Source organism: Mustelus asterias, chromosome 10, assembly GCF_964213995.1.
Source record: "Mustelus asterias chromosome 10, sMusAst1.hap1.1, whole genome shotgun sequence".
NCBI classification, from domain to species: domain Eukaryota; kingdom Metazoa; phylum Chordata; class Chondrichthyes; order Carcharhiniformes; family Triakidae; genus Mustelus; species Mustelus asterias.
The window spans coordinates 88,190,194-88,210,615 of record NC_135810.1 but is presented as its reverse complement, the minus strand read 5'-3'; the positions used below and the strand labels follow the sequence as shown (position 1 = coordinate 88,210,615).

General features: G+C 44.1%; 1 protein-coding gene across 2 annotated transcripts in view; it reads left to right on the top strand.

Moving 5' to 3' along the window:
- The window catches only part of sacs (sacsin molecular chaperone), a 93,252-nt gene that overhangs the window by 11,818 nt on the left and 61,012 nt on the right, over nucleotides 1-20,422 (top strand). For both annotated transcript variants that reach the window (XM_078222143.1, XM_078222141.1), the window contains exons 3-6: nucleotides 10,038-10,128; nucleotides 10,618-10,703; nucleotides 13,918-14,029; nucleotides 16,590-16,736. In XM_078222143.1, coding sequence (XP_078078269.1) covers nucleotides 10,038-10,128; nucleotides 10,618-10,703; nucleotides 13,918-14,029; nucleotides 16,590-16,736 — 436 coding nt within the window. The remainder of the gene's footprint in view (nucleotides 1-10,037; nucleotides 10,129-10,617; nucleotides 10,704-13,917; nucleotides 14,030-16,589; nucleotides 16,737-20,422) is intronic.

Sequence of the window (20,422 nt, the reverse complement as noted above, 5' to 3'; positions counted from 1 at the left end):
CCAAGTTTTCCAGAAAAATGTATGTATTTCAGTAAGATCAGTAGTGAAAGTATTCTCTGCTCAGTTGATGAAGCAACATGCGAGTGAGATTTAGATTTCCTTTCACTGCCAGTGTGCTATCTCTGCTTGTCCTGATTCACAATATCCTTCAACAAGATCAATCACTTCCATCTTTAAATGGCCCACTTTAGTGCACTGCCTTCGCTTGGTTCCATTCCTACCTGTCCAATGTGTCCAGCACATTTTTTATAATCCTGCATGAGCATCTTGGATGTTGGTAAACATCCAATCTTTGGAAAGCTTCTGATCCTCAGTTACATGTTATAGAATCTCTACATTGCAGAAGGAGGCCATTCGGCCCATTGAGCCTGCACTGACAATTCCACCCAGGCCCTATTCCCGTGACAACTCATATTTACGCTGCTAATCCTCCTGATACTAGTGTTAATTTAGCATGGTCAATAAACCTAACACGCACATCTTTGGACAGTGGGAGGAAACCGGAGCATCCAGAGGAAACCAATGCAGACATGGGGAGAACATGCAAACTCCACACGGACAGTGATCCAAGGCGGGAATTGAACCCGGGTCCCTGACGCTGTGAAGCAGCAGTGCTAACCACATTGCCACCATGCCGCCCCTTGTTGATACCATCTGTGGGCATGAGGCCACTCTTTGGTATGCTGCTGGCACCCAACTCTACCTCTCCACTTGAACCTTCTCCAATTCAAACCTGGCAAGGCTAATCATTCTGTTTGGCTGCCATGGGAAATCCTGTACCGGGGTTTTTATGGCTCGTGATGCAGAGTGACGCCAACAGCACAGGTTCAATTAAAGTTCCTGTTCAATTAAAATTCCTGCACCGGCAGAGGTACCTCAAAAAGGCCCTGCCTTCTCAACCTTGCCCCTTGTCTGAGGAGTGGTGATCCTCAGGTTAAATCACCACCAGTCAGCTCTTCCCCACACCCCCCTTTCAAAGGGGGAGTTCTGCTTAACTCCAAGCTGATTTTGTACCAATATCTTATCGATAATCACAACTGCCTATTTCTGCCTTGACAACATTACCTCCCACCATTGCTTCATTGCCCTTGTGCTGCTGAAAGCTAGTCTACATCTCCAGCCACTGCATGCTCAGATTTCACAATACTTGACCCTGCGCTCTCTCTGGAAACCATTCCATGAAAGTCCAACTGCTCAAAACTGCCACGCCTTGCTTCTTTATCACTTCAGCCCTGGCAATCGTCTGCTGCCTTCCCACCAATATTCTAGTCGTTGACAAACTCCTTCCTATTTTGGAGGCCCTGATCAGCCATGAACTCGTACGAAAGTAGACTAGGCTCTAAGCACTGTGTGGGTTTGTTCCTGTGTGTAACATATTTCTCCAATTAGTTCCCTGGGGAAATAATTCAGCACCAATCTGAATAATCACAGCGAATATTCGTGCTTTGGAATCTGCGTTAATGCATTTTGAAATTGGGGGCAGTAGTTTTCTCTGTTCTTGTGGACCAGTAACCACCTCTCTCCCCCATCGTCCCACCCCTCCTACGAATACGCCTATTTTTACTCCACAATTACGGTTAGACTTTTGAAAGTTGAGAGCTCAGGTTCTCAGCAGAGGCTAAAGACAAGAAGCAGATAAGTGGTGGACCACTGCAGGGCCTCCCAGACTTTTTCCTGATGTCACTCCAGACTTCATGTAACCCCAGAATGAAAATTTGGGGAGGAAGTGAGGGGGGCCTTCAGCTGCTGGGTGAGGCGGGGGGCCTTCAGCTGCTGGGTGAGGCGGGGGGCCTTCAGCTGCTGGGTGAGGCGGGGGAGTGGGGGGAGGGGGCGGGGGGAGGGGTGATAGGGTGGTTGTAGCCTACACCAATACTGGGGCATTACTTTTCTTCCTGTAGTGCAGGAATATGCTTTACGTACAACACAATCTAGAGTGTTTACTTTTGGAATAGGGTGTACCCATCCTTTGTGCAGCTTGCAGTACACTTTGTTTTGTAATTCTTGGCTGTAATTCGGAAGTCTAATCCAGTATCCTTGATGCAATCACAAGAACTCTGCACATTGCTCATTTGAAATCTAGCACTCCCACATACTGCAGTATTTCTCATCAGCTACACATTTGTTAACCTAGTTGGACTGAAACACCTTCCTTTTCACAGCTGTTTGTTTGCAGTGGGTATTGGGTGACAAAGATCTATCCATTACGCCACGCCAGCTTGTTGGAAAAAGCATGAAAAAAGCTCATGGGGGTCACAACACACAGTTTGGAAACCCTGGGCCACTGGTTCAGTTGCTAATCTGTTCTGGATTTGGAAGATGAAAATCTTCTGAATTTTTATGATGTCCAAGTGGACAGTCTATAAACATTAGCCATGAGATCGAGATGATCATTTGTTCTTGGCAAATGTAATTACCGCAAAGGTTAAAATAATAATTGAATGAAATATTGCCAAATTCAGCCAATTTACAGTGCTTATAATGGGATTTTGTAGTTTGCAACATTGCATTTTCTTTTTAGTTTGTGACATAGGTAAAGCACCACAGCATTTAAATGAAGATTAATTTTCCACATCTGCATGAGTCATGGAACATATAAGCATAGCACATTGCAGCAGAGAAACAGGACTCTTAGTCCATCAGATCTGTGCCAGTATCTTTCTCTGGATGAACCACCTAGTCTCCTCTTTATTCATTCATTAGATGTGAGTGTCATTGTCCACCCCAAATTGCCCTTGAGAAGGTGGTGGTGAGCCTCCTTGAACCATTGCAGTTTGTGTGGTGTAGGTACACCCACACTGGTGTTAGGTAAGGAGTCACAGGATTTTGATCCAGTGAGAATGAAGAACAATAGATTTTCAATTTTGGATGCTTGGAGGGGAACTCCAAGCTGGTTGTCTCCCCATTATCTTGCTGTTCTTGGTTTCTATCCAGTAGATCACAGTTTGGGGAAGGTGCTGATGAAGAAGCCTTGACTGGTTACTGCAGTGCATCTTGTACATGGTACACAGTGCAGCCATGATGTGCAGTAGTGGTGGGAATGAATGTTCAAGGTTGTAGATGTTATTTCAGAAAGCCAGTTGGTGAAATGTAGAACCGGAACCAACATTTACACACTTTTAGCAGCATTTATGTATCAAGTTACACGTTGCAAGAATGTACTTCCTAACCCAATCCCCATAGTTTCAGCCTGTCTCTTTATATATAGGCACAAGCCAATCCTCAGTTAATGCCAACCAAATGCATACAATTCACAATTAATGTATAATTAACACTGGATGGAACATCAATCAATTGTGCTGCTTTGTCTTGAATTATGTTAAGCTTTTTGAGTGTTCCTAAAGCTGCACTCACCTGAGCAAGTGGGGAGTATTCATCTCTGACCTGCTGTTGTAGCCACAATATTTATGTGGCTGATCCAATTATCTTTCTGGTCAGTGGTGATGTTCAGTATGTTGATGATGGGAGATTTGATTATGGCAATGCCACTGAATGTCAAGGGGAACTGGTTAGACTTTGTCTTTGGTGATGATCATTGCTTAGCACTAAACTTGTGAGCTGTGAATGTTATTTGATACTTAGTCATAGAATCATACAATGCAGAAAAGGCCCTTTGGCCCATCGAGTCAATAACTCGATGCACCTACAATAACATTAATCCCACTTTCCTGCACTTGTTCCATATCCTTGAATGTTATGATATTTCAAGTGCTCATCCAAAATATTTTAAAAAGATTTACGGCCTCCACTACCTTCCCAGGCAGTGTATTCCAGATTCCCACCACCCTCCTGAGTGAATTTATTTATCTCAAATCCCCTCTGAATCTTCTGCCCCTTACCCAATAATTATGCCCCCTCATGATTGACCCCTCAACCAAAAGGAACAGCTGTTCCCTACTCGCCCTATCCATACCCCTCATAATCTTACACATCTTAATCATGTACCCCCTTAGCCTTCTCTGCTGTAAAGAAAACAATCAAAGCCTATCCAGTCTCTCCTTAGAGCTCAATTCCTCAATCCCAGGCAACATCCTGGTGAACCTCCTCTGTAACCCCGCTAGTGCCATCACATCCTTTCAATAGTGAGGTGACCAGAACTGCACACAGCTGTGGCGTAACCAATGCTCTGTATAGCTCCAACATTACCTCCTTGCCCTTATACTCTATACCACAACTGATGAAAGCAAGTGTCCCATTTGCCTTCTTAACTATCCTATTCGAATTCTCTACCGCCTTCAGGGATCTGTGAATAATTTCCCCAAGATCCCTCCATTCCTCTGAGTGTCCTGCCATTCATTAAATACTCCCTCATCTTGTTGCTTATCACTTATCAGCCCGAAGTCTGAATGCTGTCCAGGTCTTGCTGCATGTTGGCATGGACTGCCGCAGCATCTGAAGAGTTACAAATGGAACTAAACACTGCAATCATCAGTGAACATTACTCTGACCTTATGATGGAGTGAAGGTTGTTGATAAAGCAGCTGAAGATTATTGGGCCTCAGAACTGCCTGAGGAACACCCGCAGCAATGTCCTGGCTATGAAATAATTGACCTCTAACAACCACTACCATCTTCCTTTGTACTAAGTGTGATTCCGAGCTGTGTAAAACATACCTCACGACTCCCATTGACTTCAGTTTTAAGGGCTTCTTAATCCCACACTTGGTCAAATGCTGCCTTGATGTCAAGGGCAGTCACTCTCACCTTATCTCTGGAATTCAGCTCTTTTGCTAGTGTTTGGGATAAGGCTATGAGGTCTGGAATTGATTGATGCTGACAGAAACACACTGAGCATCGGCGAGCAGTTTATTGATGAGTATGTGCCACTTGATAGCACTATCAATGACACCTTTTATCACTGGATGACTCAGAGTAAACTGATAGTGATGATTGGGTGGGTTGGGTTTGACCTGCTCTTTGTGGACAGGACATACCTGGGCACTTTGTCGGGTAGATGCCAGTGTTATAGTTGAAACAGTGGGGGTGGAATTTAATGCCCCTTCGGGTAGCAAGTTTGAAGGCAGGGGGTGCTATTGGGCGGGAGAGTCCATGTTGGGAAACCCACTGCCTTCCAGCTTCCGCCCGATTTAAGTCCAGAGCGGGATGGCTTGTCGACGGCCAGTCACTCCTTGTCCTTTCTTCTGACCCCTAGCCAGTGACCACCCCGCAATGTCCACCTTGCCCTCCCTCACCTTCTGCCTCTGGTGGGTGCATTACCAGCAGCAGCCTTCACTCCCGGTGGCGCTGATGGGCGATGCAGGGCTTCTGGCCTCTGACTGAACAGCAGTTCTTGCCTCTTAGCCATTTAATTCTAGCAGGCCTTCCCCTGCAGAGGCAACAGGGGGCTTTTGCCAGTTCTCCAGCCAGCAGGTGCGACCCTCATCGCCAACGTTAAATTCCACTCCTAGGACTCTAATTCTATTGTTCTGTTAACTTGTCAAACATTTTCATTTACCTCGTTTCAGTAAATGCCTAATTACCCCACATTACAATATAGACTACACTTCAAAAACACTTAATTGGTTGTCCTTCTGCTCCTGCACTACCAGATGACACAGGGATTCACAACCGTACAGTCTATACTTAGTTGTGCAAATTAGTCAAATGTGAGTTAGGGAGGTAAGGTCAAATGAAGGGAAGGCAGTGTCAGAGGATCATGATTACTGAGCAGTGGCTGGCAGAGAGGCTGCTGGGTGTTTGCGAGGGATAGTAGTTCACTCTCGATCTGCTGGGAACTATAGATTTGGGGAAAATGTGGAGGAGTAAAATTGCAACAATAAAGCATTTTGATTCTTACTCGGCTCCAGGGCGCCCCATATACTTTTTGGACTATCGTGTGTCCCAGGGGTATTTTGCGCACAATTTTTTGATTGGCAGGTTTGGGCTGTGCCATGATTATGATGGGAGTAGTGGTGGTTCCTCACCAGATAGAAAATAAACTTAAAAATGACATACCAGGCAGAATTCTCCCAAAAAAATTCTAAGTGTCGAATTCACGTGAAAACTGGAGTAATCCACGCTGGTTTTTTCATTGGGGTTCAAATAAGAATCGCGCACACTCTGTGAATAAAATTTCAGGGGCCTATTCCTGCTGGAGAGGCTGAAATCAGCGCGCTGAGGGGGCCACTACACATGTGCCAATCTGTCAGTGCCGAGAACGGCGCATGCGCAGTGGCACTGCATTGCCAGCTTCCCGATTACTGCCCAGCCCCATGACCCATGCAATGCCGGCCCTCTGTCCTCCCATGGCCCAAACGCTGATTTTCCCACCACCCCCCCCCCACCAGTCCGCCGCGATCTCTCCGGAACCCCCCCCACCGGACACCGCTGGAAATGCGGCAGGCGGGGCACAAATTATCGTGCAAATCCCGCGAATCGGCTGCCATGGGATTCTCCTGGCCTATTGTGCTTAAAACATTAGCACAGCGGGGCGGAAGAATCGCTTCCACACCTTTGTTTTTTAAAGTTGTCAATCCTTTCAGCAACCAAAGGATATGGCCACATATGTTTTCCAAAGGGAACATTGACTTGTCCTCAGGGATGGGTGTCTAGATGATTGATTTATTCCCCCTTTCCTCTCTCTAGCCGTGGCACACTGAACCCATTTATTCAACCTTTTGACTGGAATTAGTCGCGTAAATGAAAAGGTTTTTTCAAAAATCAATGAACCAACCAAGTTGCAGCAAGCCACAATATTCACTTTTTAGTACCAAGTTTTATTTTGTGAGTGATTTATTTAGCTGTCACCTGGTGCCATCTTTTATTGCGGTGTCTCAATATCTCCAGATTTTTTTCTTTATTCATTTGTGGTAAAAGAGTGTTGCTGTCTGGCCAGCATTTATTGCCCATCCCTAGTTGCCCTTGTTCAGAGGGCAGTTGAGGGTCAACCACATTGCTGTGGCTCTGAAGTCACATGTAGGCCAGAACAGCCAAGGTTGGCAGATTTCTTTCCCTAAAGGACATTAGAAAATCAAATGAGCAATAGCATGATGACACCAAGTTTGCAGATGACACCAAGATTGGTGGCATGGTGGACAGTGAAGAAGGTTATCCAGGATTGCAAAGGAATCTTGATCAACTGGGCCAGTGGGCTGACGAATGGCAGATGGTGTTTAATTTAGATAAATGTGAGGTGATGCATTTTGGTCGATCGAACCAGGGCAGGACTTACTCAGTTAATGGCAGGGCGTTGGGGAGAGTTATAGATCAAAGAGATCAAAGGGTACCGGTTCATAGCTTCTTGAAAGTGGAGTTACAGGTTGACAGGGTGGTGAAGAAGGCATTCAGCATCCTTGGTTTCATTGGTCAGAACATTGAATACAGGGGTTGGGACGTCTTGTTGAAGTTCTACAAGGCATTAGAAGGCCACACTTGGAATACTGTGTACAGTTCTGGTGACCCTATTATAGAAAGGATATTATTAAACTAGAAAGAATGCAGCAAAGATTTACTAGGATGCTACCAAGACTTGATGGTTTGAGTTATAAGGAGAGGCTGGATAGACTGGGACTTTTTTCGCTGGACCGTAGGAGGCTTAGGGGTGACCTTATAGAGGTCTATAAAATATTGAGGGGCGTGGATAAGATAGGGGAGTCTAAAACTAGAGGGCATAGGTTTAAGGCGTGAGGGGAGAGATACAAAAGGGTCCAGAGGGGCAATTTGTTTAAACAGAGGGTGGTGAGTGTCTGGAACGAGCTGCCAGAGGTAGTAATAGAGGTGGATACAATGTTGTCTTTTAAAAAGCATTTGGACAGTTACATGGGTAAGATTGGCATAGAGGGATATGGGCCAAATGCAGGCAATTAGTGGTAAAACTGGGCAGCATGAACAAGTTGGGCTGAATGGCCTGTTTCCATGCTGTAAACCTCTATGACTGTATAACTCTATGATAACATGCAGAGTAAAGATCCCAACACTTTGCTCCTAATTTTATGCCTCCATTTCAACCTCAAAATAGAGCATGCATCTGCTTCAAGGTAATAATTTGCCCACCCTCACCATTCCAGAATCTGAGCGAGAATAATTCAAAAGCGTGTTAATTTGTCTTCAATTGTAAGTAGTTATGGTTGAAATCATCCAAATATATTTCATATAAGGCTGTAGCATCTATCTATCTGGTCAAAAACTGTGTGATAACCTATGTCACCTAACCCTCTCACATTAACAAATACTGATTTCTAAAACCCTTCTTGTAGCCCTCCATGTGGCACAGTGGTTAGCACTGCTGCCTCAGAGCGCCAGGGACCCGGGTTCGATTCCCAGCTTGGGTCACTGTCTGTGCAGAGTCTGCACGTTCTTCCTGTGTCTGCGTGGGTTTCCCCTGGGTGCTCCAGTTTCTTCCCACAGTCCAAACGATGTGCTGGTTAGGTGCATTGGTCTTGCTAAATTCTCCCTCAGTGCACCCGAACAGGCGCCGGAATGTGGTGACTAGGGAATTTTCACAGTAACTGCATTGCAGTGTTAATGTAAGCCTACTTGTGACACTAATAAGTAAACTTTAACCGTAGGCTTTATAACACAAAGCTCATCATCTACAGTTCTCCCATTTCCACAGCAGAGCCCATTTCAATGTGCTGTTAACTTTCTTCCCTCTCCATTTTATCAATATTGGCCATTGGTTCTCTGAATTTTCCTCCCTTTTCTTGTATTCTCATTACTTTAAAATCGCGGCACGGTAGCACAGTGGTTAGCACTGCTGCTTCACAGCTCCAGGGACCTGGGTTCAATTCTCGGCTTGGGTCACTGTCTGTGTGGAGTTTGCACATTCTCCTCATGTCTGCGTGGGTTTCCTCCGGGTGCTCTGGTTTCCTCCCACAGTCCAAAGATGTGCGGGTTAGGTTGATTGGCCATGCTAAAATTGCCCCTTAGTGTCCTGAGATGTGTAGGTTAGAGGGATTAGTGGGTAAAATATGTAGGGATATGGGGGTAGGGCCTGGGTGGGATTGTGATCGGTGCAGACTCGATGGGCCAAATGGCCTCTTTCTGCACTGTAGGGTTTCTATGAAGAGTAATCTTTCGATTTGTTCATCTGACCCCTAACAAAGTAGCTTCTCCTGAGCTTGGCATCAGCGACACCACTCTTTATGACTTCCTTTGCCCAGTTGTTTTTTCCACAATGTTGGTGTCCCCCACTAAGGATTTTGGCAACTCATTGAGGTTCCTAAGTTATGCTAATACTAAGACTGTAATTCCCGTGAAGTATGTCACAGTGTCCAAATTTACTGTGACGATAAGAATTCCTTTGCAGTCTTGAGCAGACTCAACTTCCAGCCTGGGGATTAGTTCAAATCCCAGATCTGGGATAATTTATGTGAGGATTTGAATCCCACTTCCTTGCCAACTTGATTTTTTTTTGTTTCTTTTCCCTCCCCGCCAAAGCTTTGCAACCTCAAACCACTATTGGGCCCAGTCCTCTGCACTGCACATTTTTACATGGAAAGTCATTCATTTGCAAATGTTGCAAAGTCATTCCAGTTGAGATTGTTAAATTAAATGAATAACGTTCTAATACTAGGGCGCATGCACTGAAGGTGGGAGGGGGAAAGTTCAAAGGAGATGTGAGAGGCAAGTTTTTTACAGAGTGGTAGGTGTCTGGAACACAATGCTGGGGTGGTGGTGCAGGCAGATACGAGAGGGGCATTCAAGGAGTTTTTAGATAAGCACATGAATATTCAAGGAATAGAGGGAAATGGACCAAGAAGGGATTAGTTTAATTTGGCGTCATGTTCGGCACAGCATCGTGGGCTGAAGGACCTGTTCCTGTGCTGTACTGTTCTATGTTCTATTAATGGTGATGGCCCTTGGGAGGAATCTCGCTTTGAATGTTGATATTTCCTAAAATGATAGATTTCCCAGTTCTACTTCAGACTGTATTCATGTCAGTGCAAATCGCTGCTGTACTCATATGCATCCGGAAATTTGATAGAATAATTGTGATCAAGGTTCACGAGCATTTAATTTGCCAATGCTGTTGCGTCTCAATTTTAGTGATTTGATTCAAACATTGGATCACTGGCATTTTATCCTGTTCTCTCCATTAGTTGTATGACTCAGCACAGATTGGGAGCTTGTTACAATCTGCAACCCACGAGGTTAACTTCACTCTGCAAGCAAGAGGACTTAAGGGAGGAGGTAATCGATTTGATTTGACAGTATGTGATCCTCATTAGTGTAAGCATGGATGACTATGGTAACTTCACTTGAATGCAAGTGAATCTGTTCTGTAACAAAATAACTGCTAAATTCACTGCTGCGGATCTGTGACCATTTACAATCGATTTTGGGTGCAGTGGGAGGATCATACAGCAGTGACTTTAAATCAAAAAATCCTCTCGCTATCCTGAAATGCGTGGATGGTTAGAACAAAGGTTTTATAGCAGTTTTTGCCCTTGATAGTTTGGAATCAGTCCATCTTATCTGCTTTCCTATTCCTTTTCTGCTGATCGGGGGGGAATTAAAATTCTCCCTCTAATTGCCACATCTCTAACCATAAAACTTCATATGTGCGGCAGTAAATCTTCTTTCAGAGTGAATGTTTATGTTTTGATGCGATAGGAGCAAACACTAACAAAATCTTGTCCTGTCATTCAATGTGCTGAATCTTGTGTTTGCCTTTAACAGGCAAATTTGGACAAACAACACCACCACTTGTAGATTTCCTGAAGGATATTCTGAGCAGGTATCCAGAGGGAGGACAGATTCTGAAGGTGAGCATCTTTTGAATTTGTTTGAGTCAATTAAAAGTACAGAGTTGGGCCTATCACTGTTTCAGTTTTTTCCTTGCTCATACCTAGTAATCAGTGTTAATGGCTTCGTGTACCTCTTGGAACGGTAGAGTACTGGGTGCTAGGGGATTAGTGGGGAGACCTCAAAGCAGGGGAGGATAAAATCAATTATAATTCCTTTACTTTCTCCCAACTCTTTACAGCACGCAGATTGGTCTAATCTTAAATTCTTCCTCAAGGTACCTGAACAGGTGCCGGAGTGTGGCGACTGAAAAATATTAATCTTCTTCTGGTGTAGGCAGCAGTGGTTAGCACTACTGCCTCACAGCGCCAGGGACCCAGGTTCGATTCCTGGCTTGGGTCACTGTCTGTGCAGAGTCTGCATGTTCTCCCGGTGTCTGAGTAGGTTTCCTCCAGGTGCTCCGGTTTCCTCCCCCAGTCCGAAAGACATACTGGTTAGGTGCATTGAAACATAGAAACATAGAAACCCTACAGTGCAGAAGGAGGCCATTCGGCCCATCGAGTCTGCACCGACCACAATCCCACCCAGGCCCTACCCCCACATATTTTATCCGCTAATCCCTCTAACCTACGCATCTCAGGACTCTAAGGGACAATTTTTAACCTGGCCAATCAACCTAACCTGCACATCTTTGGACTGTGGGAGGAAACCGGAGCACCCGGAGGAAACCCACGCAGACACGAGGAGAATGTGCAAACTCCACACAGACAGTGACCCGAGCCAGGAATCGAACCCGGGACCCTGGAGCTGTGAAGCAGCAGTGCTAACCACTGTGCTACCGTGCCACCATGCTAAATTATCCCTCAGTGTATCCGAACAAGTGCCGGAGTATAGCAACTTGGGGATTTTCACACTAACTTCATTGCAGTATTAATGTAAGCCTACTTGTGACACTAATAAATAAAGTTTAATCTTAGTATGTGGAGAGATTAAATATTCACACAGAAAGGAAATATATTTTTCACACTTTGAAAATATCTTTCCTCAAGAGACTTGGCAGTTGGATGATAAATCTGCGCTATCACATAAAAGTATTCCATTATGTATGCTGGGTACTGTGCCATAAGAAATTGCAACTGTCAGCTAGGGCAGTGAGTAGTTAATCAAACTATAAGTGTAATGTTGATCAAATGGATATTAGGTACTCTGTTAGTGACTTTGCAAATGCTTTTGGATGTCCTACTCAGTTAAATGTCAGAAAAGGTTGAAAGGATAGCAACAAGAATGTAAGGAGCTATGAGAGGCTGAACTCACTGTTGTTCTGGTGAAGGGATGGGAACGAGGGTTGAGCGGAGAATTTAGACTTAATTTTTAAACCCTCAAATGGATTGGCAAGTGGAGGAAAATTTATTTACTGAACCAGGAGAAAAGAACTGAAATCAACTTATAGGTAAATGCAATTTAAAGAGTAACTATTCTTTGGTTAGAAGGGTTTGAATCAATGATGTGCCATTTGTTGGAGTGAATGCTAGCCCTGCTGGATGTTGAAAGTAGGCAATTACCGGACACTATAGAATTTGCCTTGGAGAAAATAGTGATCAGGATGGTGTGAAGACTGTTTCCATTACTTCATTGCAGCATCTTCTGAATTGTACCAACTCTACCAAACGGGCATTTTATAGCGTGGTTACAAAGCTGTGAAAATTTCAAAGCCTGCTTTGGTGGCTAACAAACCCAAGATGCATTAAAATCTATTGTATTTAATATGTTCCTTCACAAATAAGACATTGGGCTGGATTCCGTGGCTTCTTCTTGGGGCTTGTTTTCGGTGGCTGGGACTCATAAAATATTAGGGGAGGCAGTGGCGTCGTGGCATTGTCACTGGATTAGTAATCCAGAGACCCAGGCTAATGTTCTGGGGAGCCAGGTTCGAATCCCACCGTGGCAGATGGTGAAATTTGAATTCAATAAAAATTTGAAACAATTGTCATAAAAACCCACCTGGTTCACCAGTACCCTTTAGTGAAGGAAATCTATCATCCTTGCCTGGCCTGGCCTACATGTGACTCCAGACCCACAGCAATGTAGTTGACATTGATGGACAATAAATGCTGGTCCAGCCAGCAACGCCCACATCCCATGGACGAATAAAAAAAATGAAATGTGGCTGGCCCACTGCCTTCTTGCCCATCCCGACACCCTGCCCATAAAATTGTAGGCAGGTGAGTGCCAAAATTGGCAGCCTCCTGCCATTTGTAGAAAACTAATTAGCTGTCTTGTTAACAAACCAATTGATGTAAATATTACGCTATCCATATCAAAATACAGTTGGAGTGGGCAGGCAGGTGGGAGTGCGTGGGCTGTTCTGTTTTTAACCAAAGACAGGAAGGAAGGGAGGAGTGCGTCTTTCAGGGCTTGCGCTTTGTGCATTGGGGACACCCTCCCAAGATATTACTCCTCTCTTGTCACTTCCCACCTGGCCACCAAAATGCGCCGTTAGCCTCCCCTTGCATGAACTCTGGACTTACCCCTAAGTCTGGTGTCCATGACCTGGTACCCACTACTGATTCTGGTGTCGTTTGGACTGTGGGGCTGAAGTGCCATTTGCACTTACAACCGTCCAGAGCATGTGTTTAACATCAGTCTGTATGGGACCATCATCTGATCTCCCCCCACCCCCCCTCCTCCCCCACTGTAAAATTCAGCCCATTGATTCCTTGTTTTCACCAAATTTTGTGTAACGCTGGTTGCTGTCAACATTTCTGTTCAGTTCTGATTTAGAAAGCTACGTAAGATCAGGCTGATTCATAAGTTCTCGTGTGGGTTCACTTGAACTGGTTGATTCAATTCACGGTTAATTTCTGAAGCCACTTTCAGCGACCTGGAAACAGCCATGAATTCAGTGTAATGTCACTATCTATTTAGGTGTCTCTCTTTCTATATCCCTGCAGTTTCTTTTGCCTTCTGTCTTTAGTTTTTCTTCCCTCATCCTTCTCTTCTTTCCTCCTTCATCCTTCTCCTCTTTCCCTCCTTCATTCTTTATCTGCACCCTTTTCCTCTGCTCTATCAAGTCTAACGTTGATATAATGGACAGTATTAGCTTCAACAAAATGATTGGTGAGGCTGAAGATCCCATTATCTTTTAAGGATCCCTGAGTCATTATGGACAATTTTAGCTGCTGGGAAGCCCTTACAAATATCCAAGCACGTTCCCATTTAATTCTATGTTTGTAGGAGTTGATACAAAATGCTGAGGATGCTGGAGCTACTGAGGTGAAATTTTTATACGATGAGACAGAATATGGAACAGACTCGCTTTGGTCAGAGATGCTGAAGGAATATCAAGGTAAGAGATCCCCACAACGGCAGCGATGGCTCCAAATTATAATCGGGGTCTTTTGCTGTAGATCCTGTTTGTGCTGACATAGGGAGACTAGTGGACATTACAGGACGATAATCACTTATCACTGTTTTAGGTTTTAGTTGGGGAATTTTGGGTTTATTTTAGGTAGTCATTACAGAAAGATTGAGGACTGAATCATTCAAAAATGTTGCTTGGATAGCTGGCTAGGCTGGCACAGTAAGCACATTGACCTTTCGTACCAATGCTAACTGCTGAGTTTTGTGGTAATAATTCCAACTTGCGCTACTTACCACCCTTCTAAGTAGACTGGAAAATGAGGTTTGTGAAATATGAACTTGAGGTTGCCATTCAAAGAAGTTACTCAAACTTAATGCAGTCAGATGATTGCTTATAGCCACGGGATACTGAAAGAAATATGGGAAGAATTACTTCAGGAATGTGGGGATCATAGTCAGCCATTCAGTCCCTTGAGCCTGCTCTGCCAGTTAGTTAGATCATGGCTGATCTGTACCTTAGTGTCACTGACTTGCCATAGCTCCATATCCATTGATATTCTTACTGAGGAAGTATCTATCCATCTCAACCTTGGAAGTTCCAATTGTCTCAGCGTCCTCAGACTTTCAGGGGAGATCGTTCCAGATTCTTCTATACGCCTTTGCAAAGAATCATTACAGTGTGATTTCCCTCTTTGAATACAGACAGTACAAATTAGTTAGTCTCAATTAAGCTGGTGATGGAGTTTATCACATGGCAAGTAACTTATTTTGAAAAATGTGAACTATTCGAAGCCAGTGAGCATTAAGTTTTTGAGAACTGGTCAAGAATGGCCAATCTATGGATTCTGTGGAATGGCCAATTTTATAGAATTCCTTGAAGAAATAATAGGATAGATAAAGGAAATACATTGGGTAGTTTATTTGGATTTTTTATATTAATAATATCACAGAAGACTTGTGATAAGGATAATTGTACATATCATTGAGGATAAGGTGACCACATTGATGGTTGGAGTATAGGAAAGTAAGTGCAGGAGTCTAGGAGATTTCTAGGAATAGAAAGATTTGATGAATGTTTAAAGCCGTAAACTATTTTTTCTCAGAATGGAGGAACTGAGCTTGCTGAGAAATTATATACTAAACACAAACCATTAATTGATATTTTTAGTGGGTAGTTATTATATGAAATGCAAGATCAGTTCTCTTGGATAATGGATCTACGATCACCAGGTACAAGACAAAGATTTGTGTGAAAGGTGCCCATAAGAGGAATTTTCTGGGATGTTTTGGACTCAACTGAACTCAACCAATTGAGAGACCACGAAAGACAGCATGTAGTTAAAGAGCAAAAAGAAGTTTATTGCTAATGCATGCATCAGGACAAAAGATAGTCAGAAACCACTGGCTATTCTTTCTGACGTAAGAGTACAAGTGTGAGATTGATATACTCTTCTCAACGCTTCGATTTCCCACCCAGCTTGTTACCCAAACTGGAGGGTCCAATTACAATATTGCACATTATTACCTTAGCCAATAACGCTCTACCTATCAGTAGGATTAGGAGCTCATTAGTCCATTGCATCTGAAAGTTCTTCCCTCGTTACTAGGAAACCTGACTATGTAAATCCGGTAGATTCAAGGATACTGCCATCACCTGCAAATTTTAATTGGTAAGGAGAGTCAATTCCCTTGCCTATGTCCAGTCCCATTATCAGCATAAGAAACTGTACCAACCTCGTTAACCATGAGCTAATGTACTCCCGTACATTTCAAAGCCCTGATTAACTTGCAGCTGCCTGACTCAAGCTGATAAGGAGAACTGCTCTCTCTATACTCCACTGTCTCAAAATTATTTGGTCTGTCTACTACTGTCTATTTCCCATCATGCTGAGCAGTTAGATCGCCCATTGGCCAAGGTTTACAAAACACATGAAGAATACAGTTTAATTTCATAATACTTGGTTAAATTGTGGTTATACAGATAGTATCTTTGCATGTTGTGATGTGGAGTTGCTGGTGTTGGACTGGGGTAGGCACAGTAAGTAGTCTCACAACGCCAGGTTAAAGTCCCAACAGGTTTATTTGGTAGCACGAGCTTTCGGAGCACTGTCCCTTCTCACCTGATGAAGGGGCAGTGCTCCGAAAGCTCGTGCTAATAAACCTATTGGACTTTAACCTGGTTTTGTGAGACTGCTTACTTTGCATATTGTATTAGGCACATGGCAGATTCTTATTCTATATATAAAACAACTTATAATCTTTACCTAAACCTAGTTTACTTGTTATATTTAAATTTAAAATGAGGGGCTTTTATACTACTCCTTCAGTGCCCAAGGTGATAAGTCCTTGAAACAGAGAAACCACAAGTTGGTGTGATTCATTGCCAAACACAGTTTCACCTCCAGATACATGAATTTGGCTGCAGCAGGCAGGAACGTACTTTTCTGATGTAAGTTGAATCCTGACTATGCACAGTTTTCTCCTCCAAAGACAGTAGCATGCCGGGATGAATTTTAATTAAAATAAAACATTGATTATTTCTCCAGGACCCGCTTTGTACTCCTACAACAATGCAGTATTCACCCCCGAGGATTGGCATGGGATTCAGGAGATAGCGCGAAGTAGGAAAAGAGACGATCCGCTGAAAGTTGGACGATTTGGAATTGGTTTCAATTCTGTCTATCATATCACAGGTAGGTGAATTGTCCTTGTGTTTTGCAGAGTGCCTGCTCTAAATGGGGCTTTATTTTGTTTGCAGCTCCTCGGTGCAAGGCTAAATTAGAATTTGTTCAGGAGTTTCTTTTCTTTTTAGCGTGCAAGTTTTGCATTCAGCTCGTCTTTGTTACACTTGAGTGTGTTAAAATGATGAATAAAGAGAACGGGAGGCAATTACTTTGTGATAGTTGCTTCAAACCTGGAGCTCGAAATATACAAGCATGTGGCAATCTGCGGGCATTCCTCGCCAGCAGAAAGATTTGCGGTAATTGACAAAATAACGAAAGGTGACATGAGAAAAAGCATCCATGCGGCAAGGTGTTATGATCTGGAATGCACTGCCTGAAAGTTTGGAGGATACAACAATACCGACAGCTGCACAAAGCCTTCCTTATCTTCCTTGTTGACTGAAGCCATTGTTTTCGGTCCCTGTGCCAAACTTGGTTCCCTGGCGACTGACTCCACCTCTCTCCCCTGATCACAGTTTGAGACTAAACCAATCGATTCATATTGGACTCGGCGATGAACCGATCCGCCCACATATTCACAGCATTACCCAGTCTGCCTATTTCCACCTCAGTAACCTTGCCCAACTTTGGTCCTGCCTCAACTCATCGGCTGCTGAAACCCTCATCCTTGCCTCTGTTACCCGTAAACATGACTATTCCAATCACTCTTGGCAGCTCTCCCATGTTCTATCCTTTGTAAACTTGAGGTCATCCAAACGTCCACTGTGCATGTCTTAACTCGCACTATGGCCAGAATGTTAGCACCGTTCAGGCTGGTGGGATTTTCCCATCCTGCTGCAATGAATGGAGATTTGTCTCGGTGCCAGATTCTCCGACCTCACTGCAGCGGGAAGGTGGCGTGAATGGCCAGTATGATTACGCCCTAAGTTTCATTCACCTTTCACCCCTGTGCTCGCTGACCTAAATAGGCTACCAATCAAGCATCATCTTGCTGTAAAAAATTTGCATCCTTGTTTACAAATGCTTGCCCTCCCTTCCTCTGTAATCTCCTCCAGCCCCGCAACCCTCTAAAATACCAGTGCTCTTCTAACTCTGATCTCTTGAACATTCTGATTTTATTTACTCCAGCATTGGCGGCCATGCCTTCATTTGCCGCGGTCATAACACCTCTCCACCTCCTTTAAGACACTCTTCGAAAACTTCCCCATTACTCAGCTTTTGGTCATCTTAACTAATGGCTGGGGTTTCCAAGTCCCCATGCGGTGTGTTTTCCCGTGGCGGAGGGTGGCTTGCCATTGGCACTGGCCGGATCTCCTGGTTCTGCTGAAGCCCACGGCATTTTATATGGCTCATCCATTTCGTCACCAGGGGCACTATATAAATATAAATTGTTGTTATCAAAATGATTCTTAATATCCAGTTTTATATGACCTCAGTTGTTGTGCTGATTGCTATTGTCGCGTCAGCTTGGTGAATTCTTGCAAAATGTTACTCAAGTTTGGGCCCAGAAAAACTGACTGTGATTTCAAGACTGGACTCTAACAAGACAAAGGCCTCATCAGTCCCAAGAGGCTCATTTATCTTTTTAGCAGCCAACCAATTACCTCAAAACATTGGCCCTGAGGTGGCACCCAGCTGCAGCATCCGGATGGGAATTAGGAAAACAAATCAACGTATCCGTGGAAACATGGTATTAAGAAGCAAATGGTCATGTTTGTAGTAAAATCATGCCTCATTTTGACTTGCCTGTATGAGTCTCTGACACTTTGAGGTCTCATGAAATCTGTTGAGTGTAAACCTGGTGGCAGTGAATGTGAGATGGAATGCTTGAAGTTGCCTGGAAAACTAGGGAGCTATTGTGATGAAATACTGCCGAGGGTGAAGCCTGGTGAAAACCGAAGTGTGTGGGTGGGGTGTGGGGGGTGTTGTGTATGTTGTGGTGGGGTGTGGGGGGTGTTATGTATGTTGTGGTGGGGTGTGGGGGGTGTTATGTATGTTGTGGTGGGGTGTGGAGGGTGTTATGTACGTTGTGGTGGGGTGTGGGGGGTATTGGATGGGGTGTTGGTGTTGTGGGTGTGGGGGGTTTTGTGGGTGTTGGGTATGTGTGGAGTGTGTGAGTGTTTGTGTGGTGGTCAGTAAAACTGGGGAGGGAGAGATTCTCCATGTTGTTCCTGCCATTTTAAATTCCAGCTGACAAGGATACCTGATCCAAGCCAATGCGTCACTCTTTAAATATGCAGCTTGGGTCCAGGTGACCCAATGTAAGGGCCAAAGACCTCATCCTGAAAATTTTAGTCAAATGTATTTGGATTTCCTCATTGCTATTTCTCAAATTTTAAAAACTGAACAAAATCCTTAAATTGGCTGAACCTATGTCTGTCTGTGACCCTTAACTACTCATCATAGTTTAAGGAAAATCCACAACTCATTATCTCTGAAGAGCCACTAATGACTGTCCATCCACCTGTAGACAACACTCTACAACTTCACTATACAAAGCCCCCTATATTTAATAACCCAAGCTGGTCAGAAGAAGATTGATGGTCCGTGAAGGCAAAAAGCCCCACAACCTTTCTTCAATTTGTAATGGCCGAGATATTTAACAATTTTTAAATGGCAGTTGTATCCCAAATGAAGGATGTGCAACCTTTGTTGGAGATCGAGTAAAGGGGTGGGGATGATGTGAACTGGGCCCCTGGCTTGCTGAACAACTGAATAGTGTCTTTGTGGGTAGAATAGCTTAGTCTGTCTGCTGCCTTACCAGCTGGCAAACAGGCCACACCAAAGCAGCTCTGGCCCTGGTTGGGCATCTGGCCCCATCTGTTGTACTTCTGCTGGAAGCTCTTTACCATTGCCTACCAAACTGATTCATCTCTGAGTGTCTGTTCCATTGTGTGCAGTAAACACCACTGAAAAAGTGATTTATATTACAATGGTAGTCGGTGCATCCTTCCATCCTTCCCTGACCTCTGTGAAGGGATACCTCATTGGGCTTTGTTTCTGGATTCTGGAATCCACATGAACCAGTATGTATTTCCTCTGTGATCTCTGTAATGAAAATCCATCTTTTCTTTATCTCCTTACTGTCTGAGTGTGGAGGTGACATTGTGACCCCCCTTTCACATTTTGAAGGCGTGCAATAAATTAACCCTTTGAGTTTACCCTATCTCAAATTTTCTGTAGGGTTATTAATAAGAAATTCGATCACACAAAAACTGAGGGGTTGGGAAATACGCCACTGCTTATAAAGAAAGAAACCAATCGAAACAGTTCTGTTTATGAATGGGTGGTGAAAGGAGCAATTTAAATTAATTCACCCCCCCCCTTGCCCTGGCACCTTCTTGTCCATAAAACATGGTTGGAGCCTGATCTGCTCTCTTAACCCTACCAGGTTCCCCTGCCAGGCTGAGCCTGCCGTGTGACGGATTGAGGGCTTGAAGAGGCCCAGCAATGTAGGCCCTCTCCATTGTAGTAACAAGCAGGGGATTACTATGCTGCTCAGTAACTTCCCTCATTGTGCACGGGAGGTGAAACTGTGCTGCTGATCAGAGATAATGGCACCATGGAGCAAATGAACAGTAATAATGGAAACAGAAGATGTTGCCAGTAACTAATACCGCGTGGAGTAAGAAACAGTGTTGACGTTTCAAGTCAGAACTTTATTTTTGTCTTGGATTTTAGATTTATTTTGGACT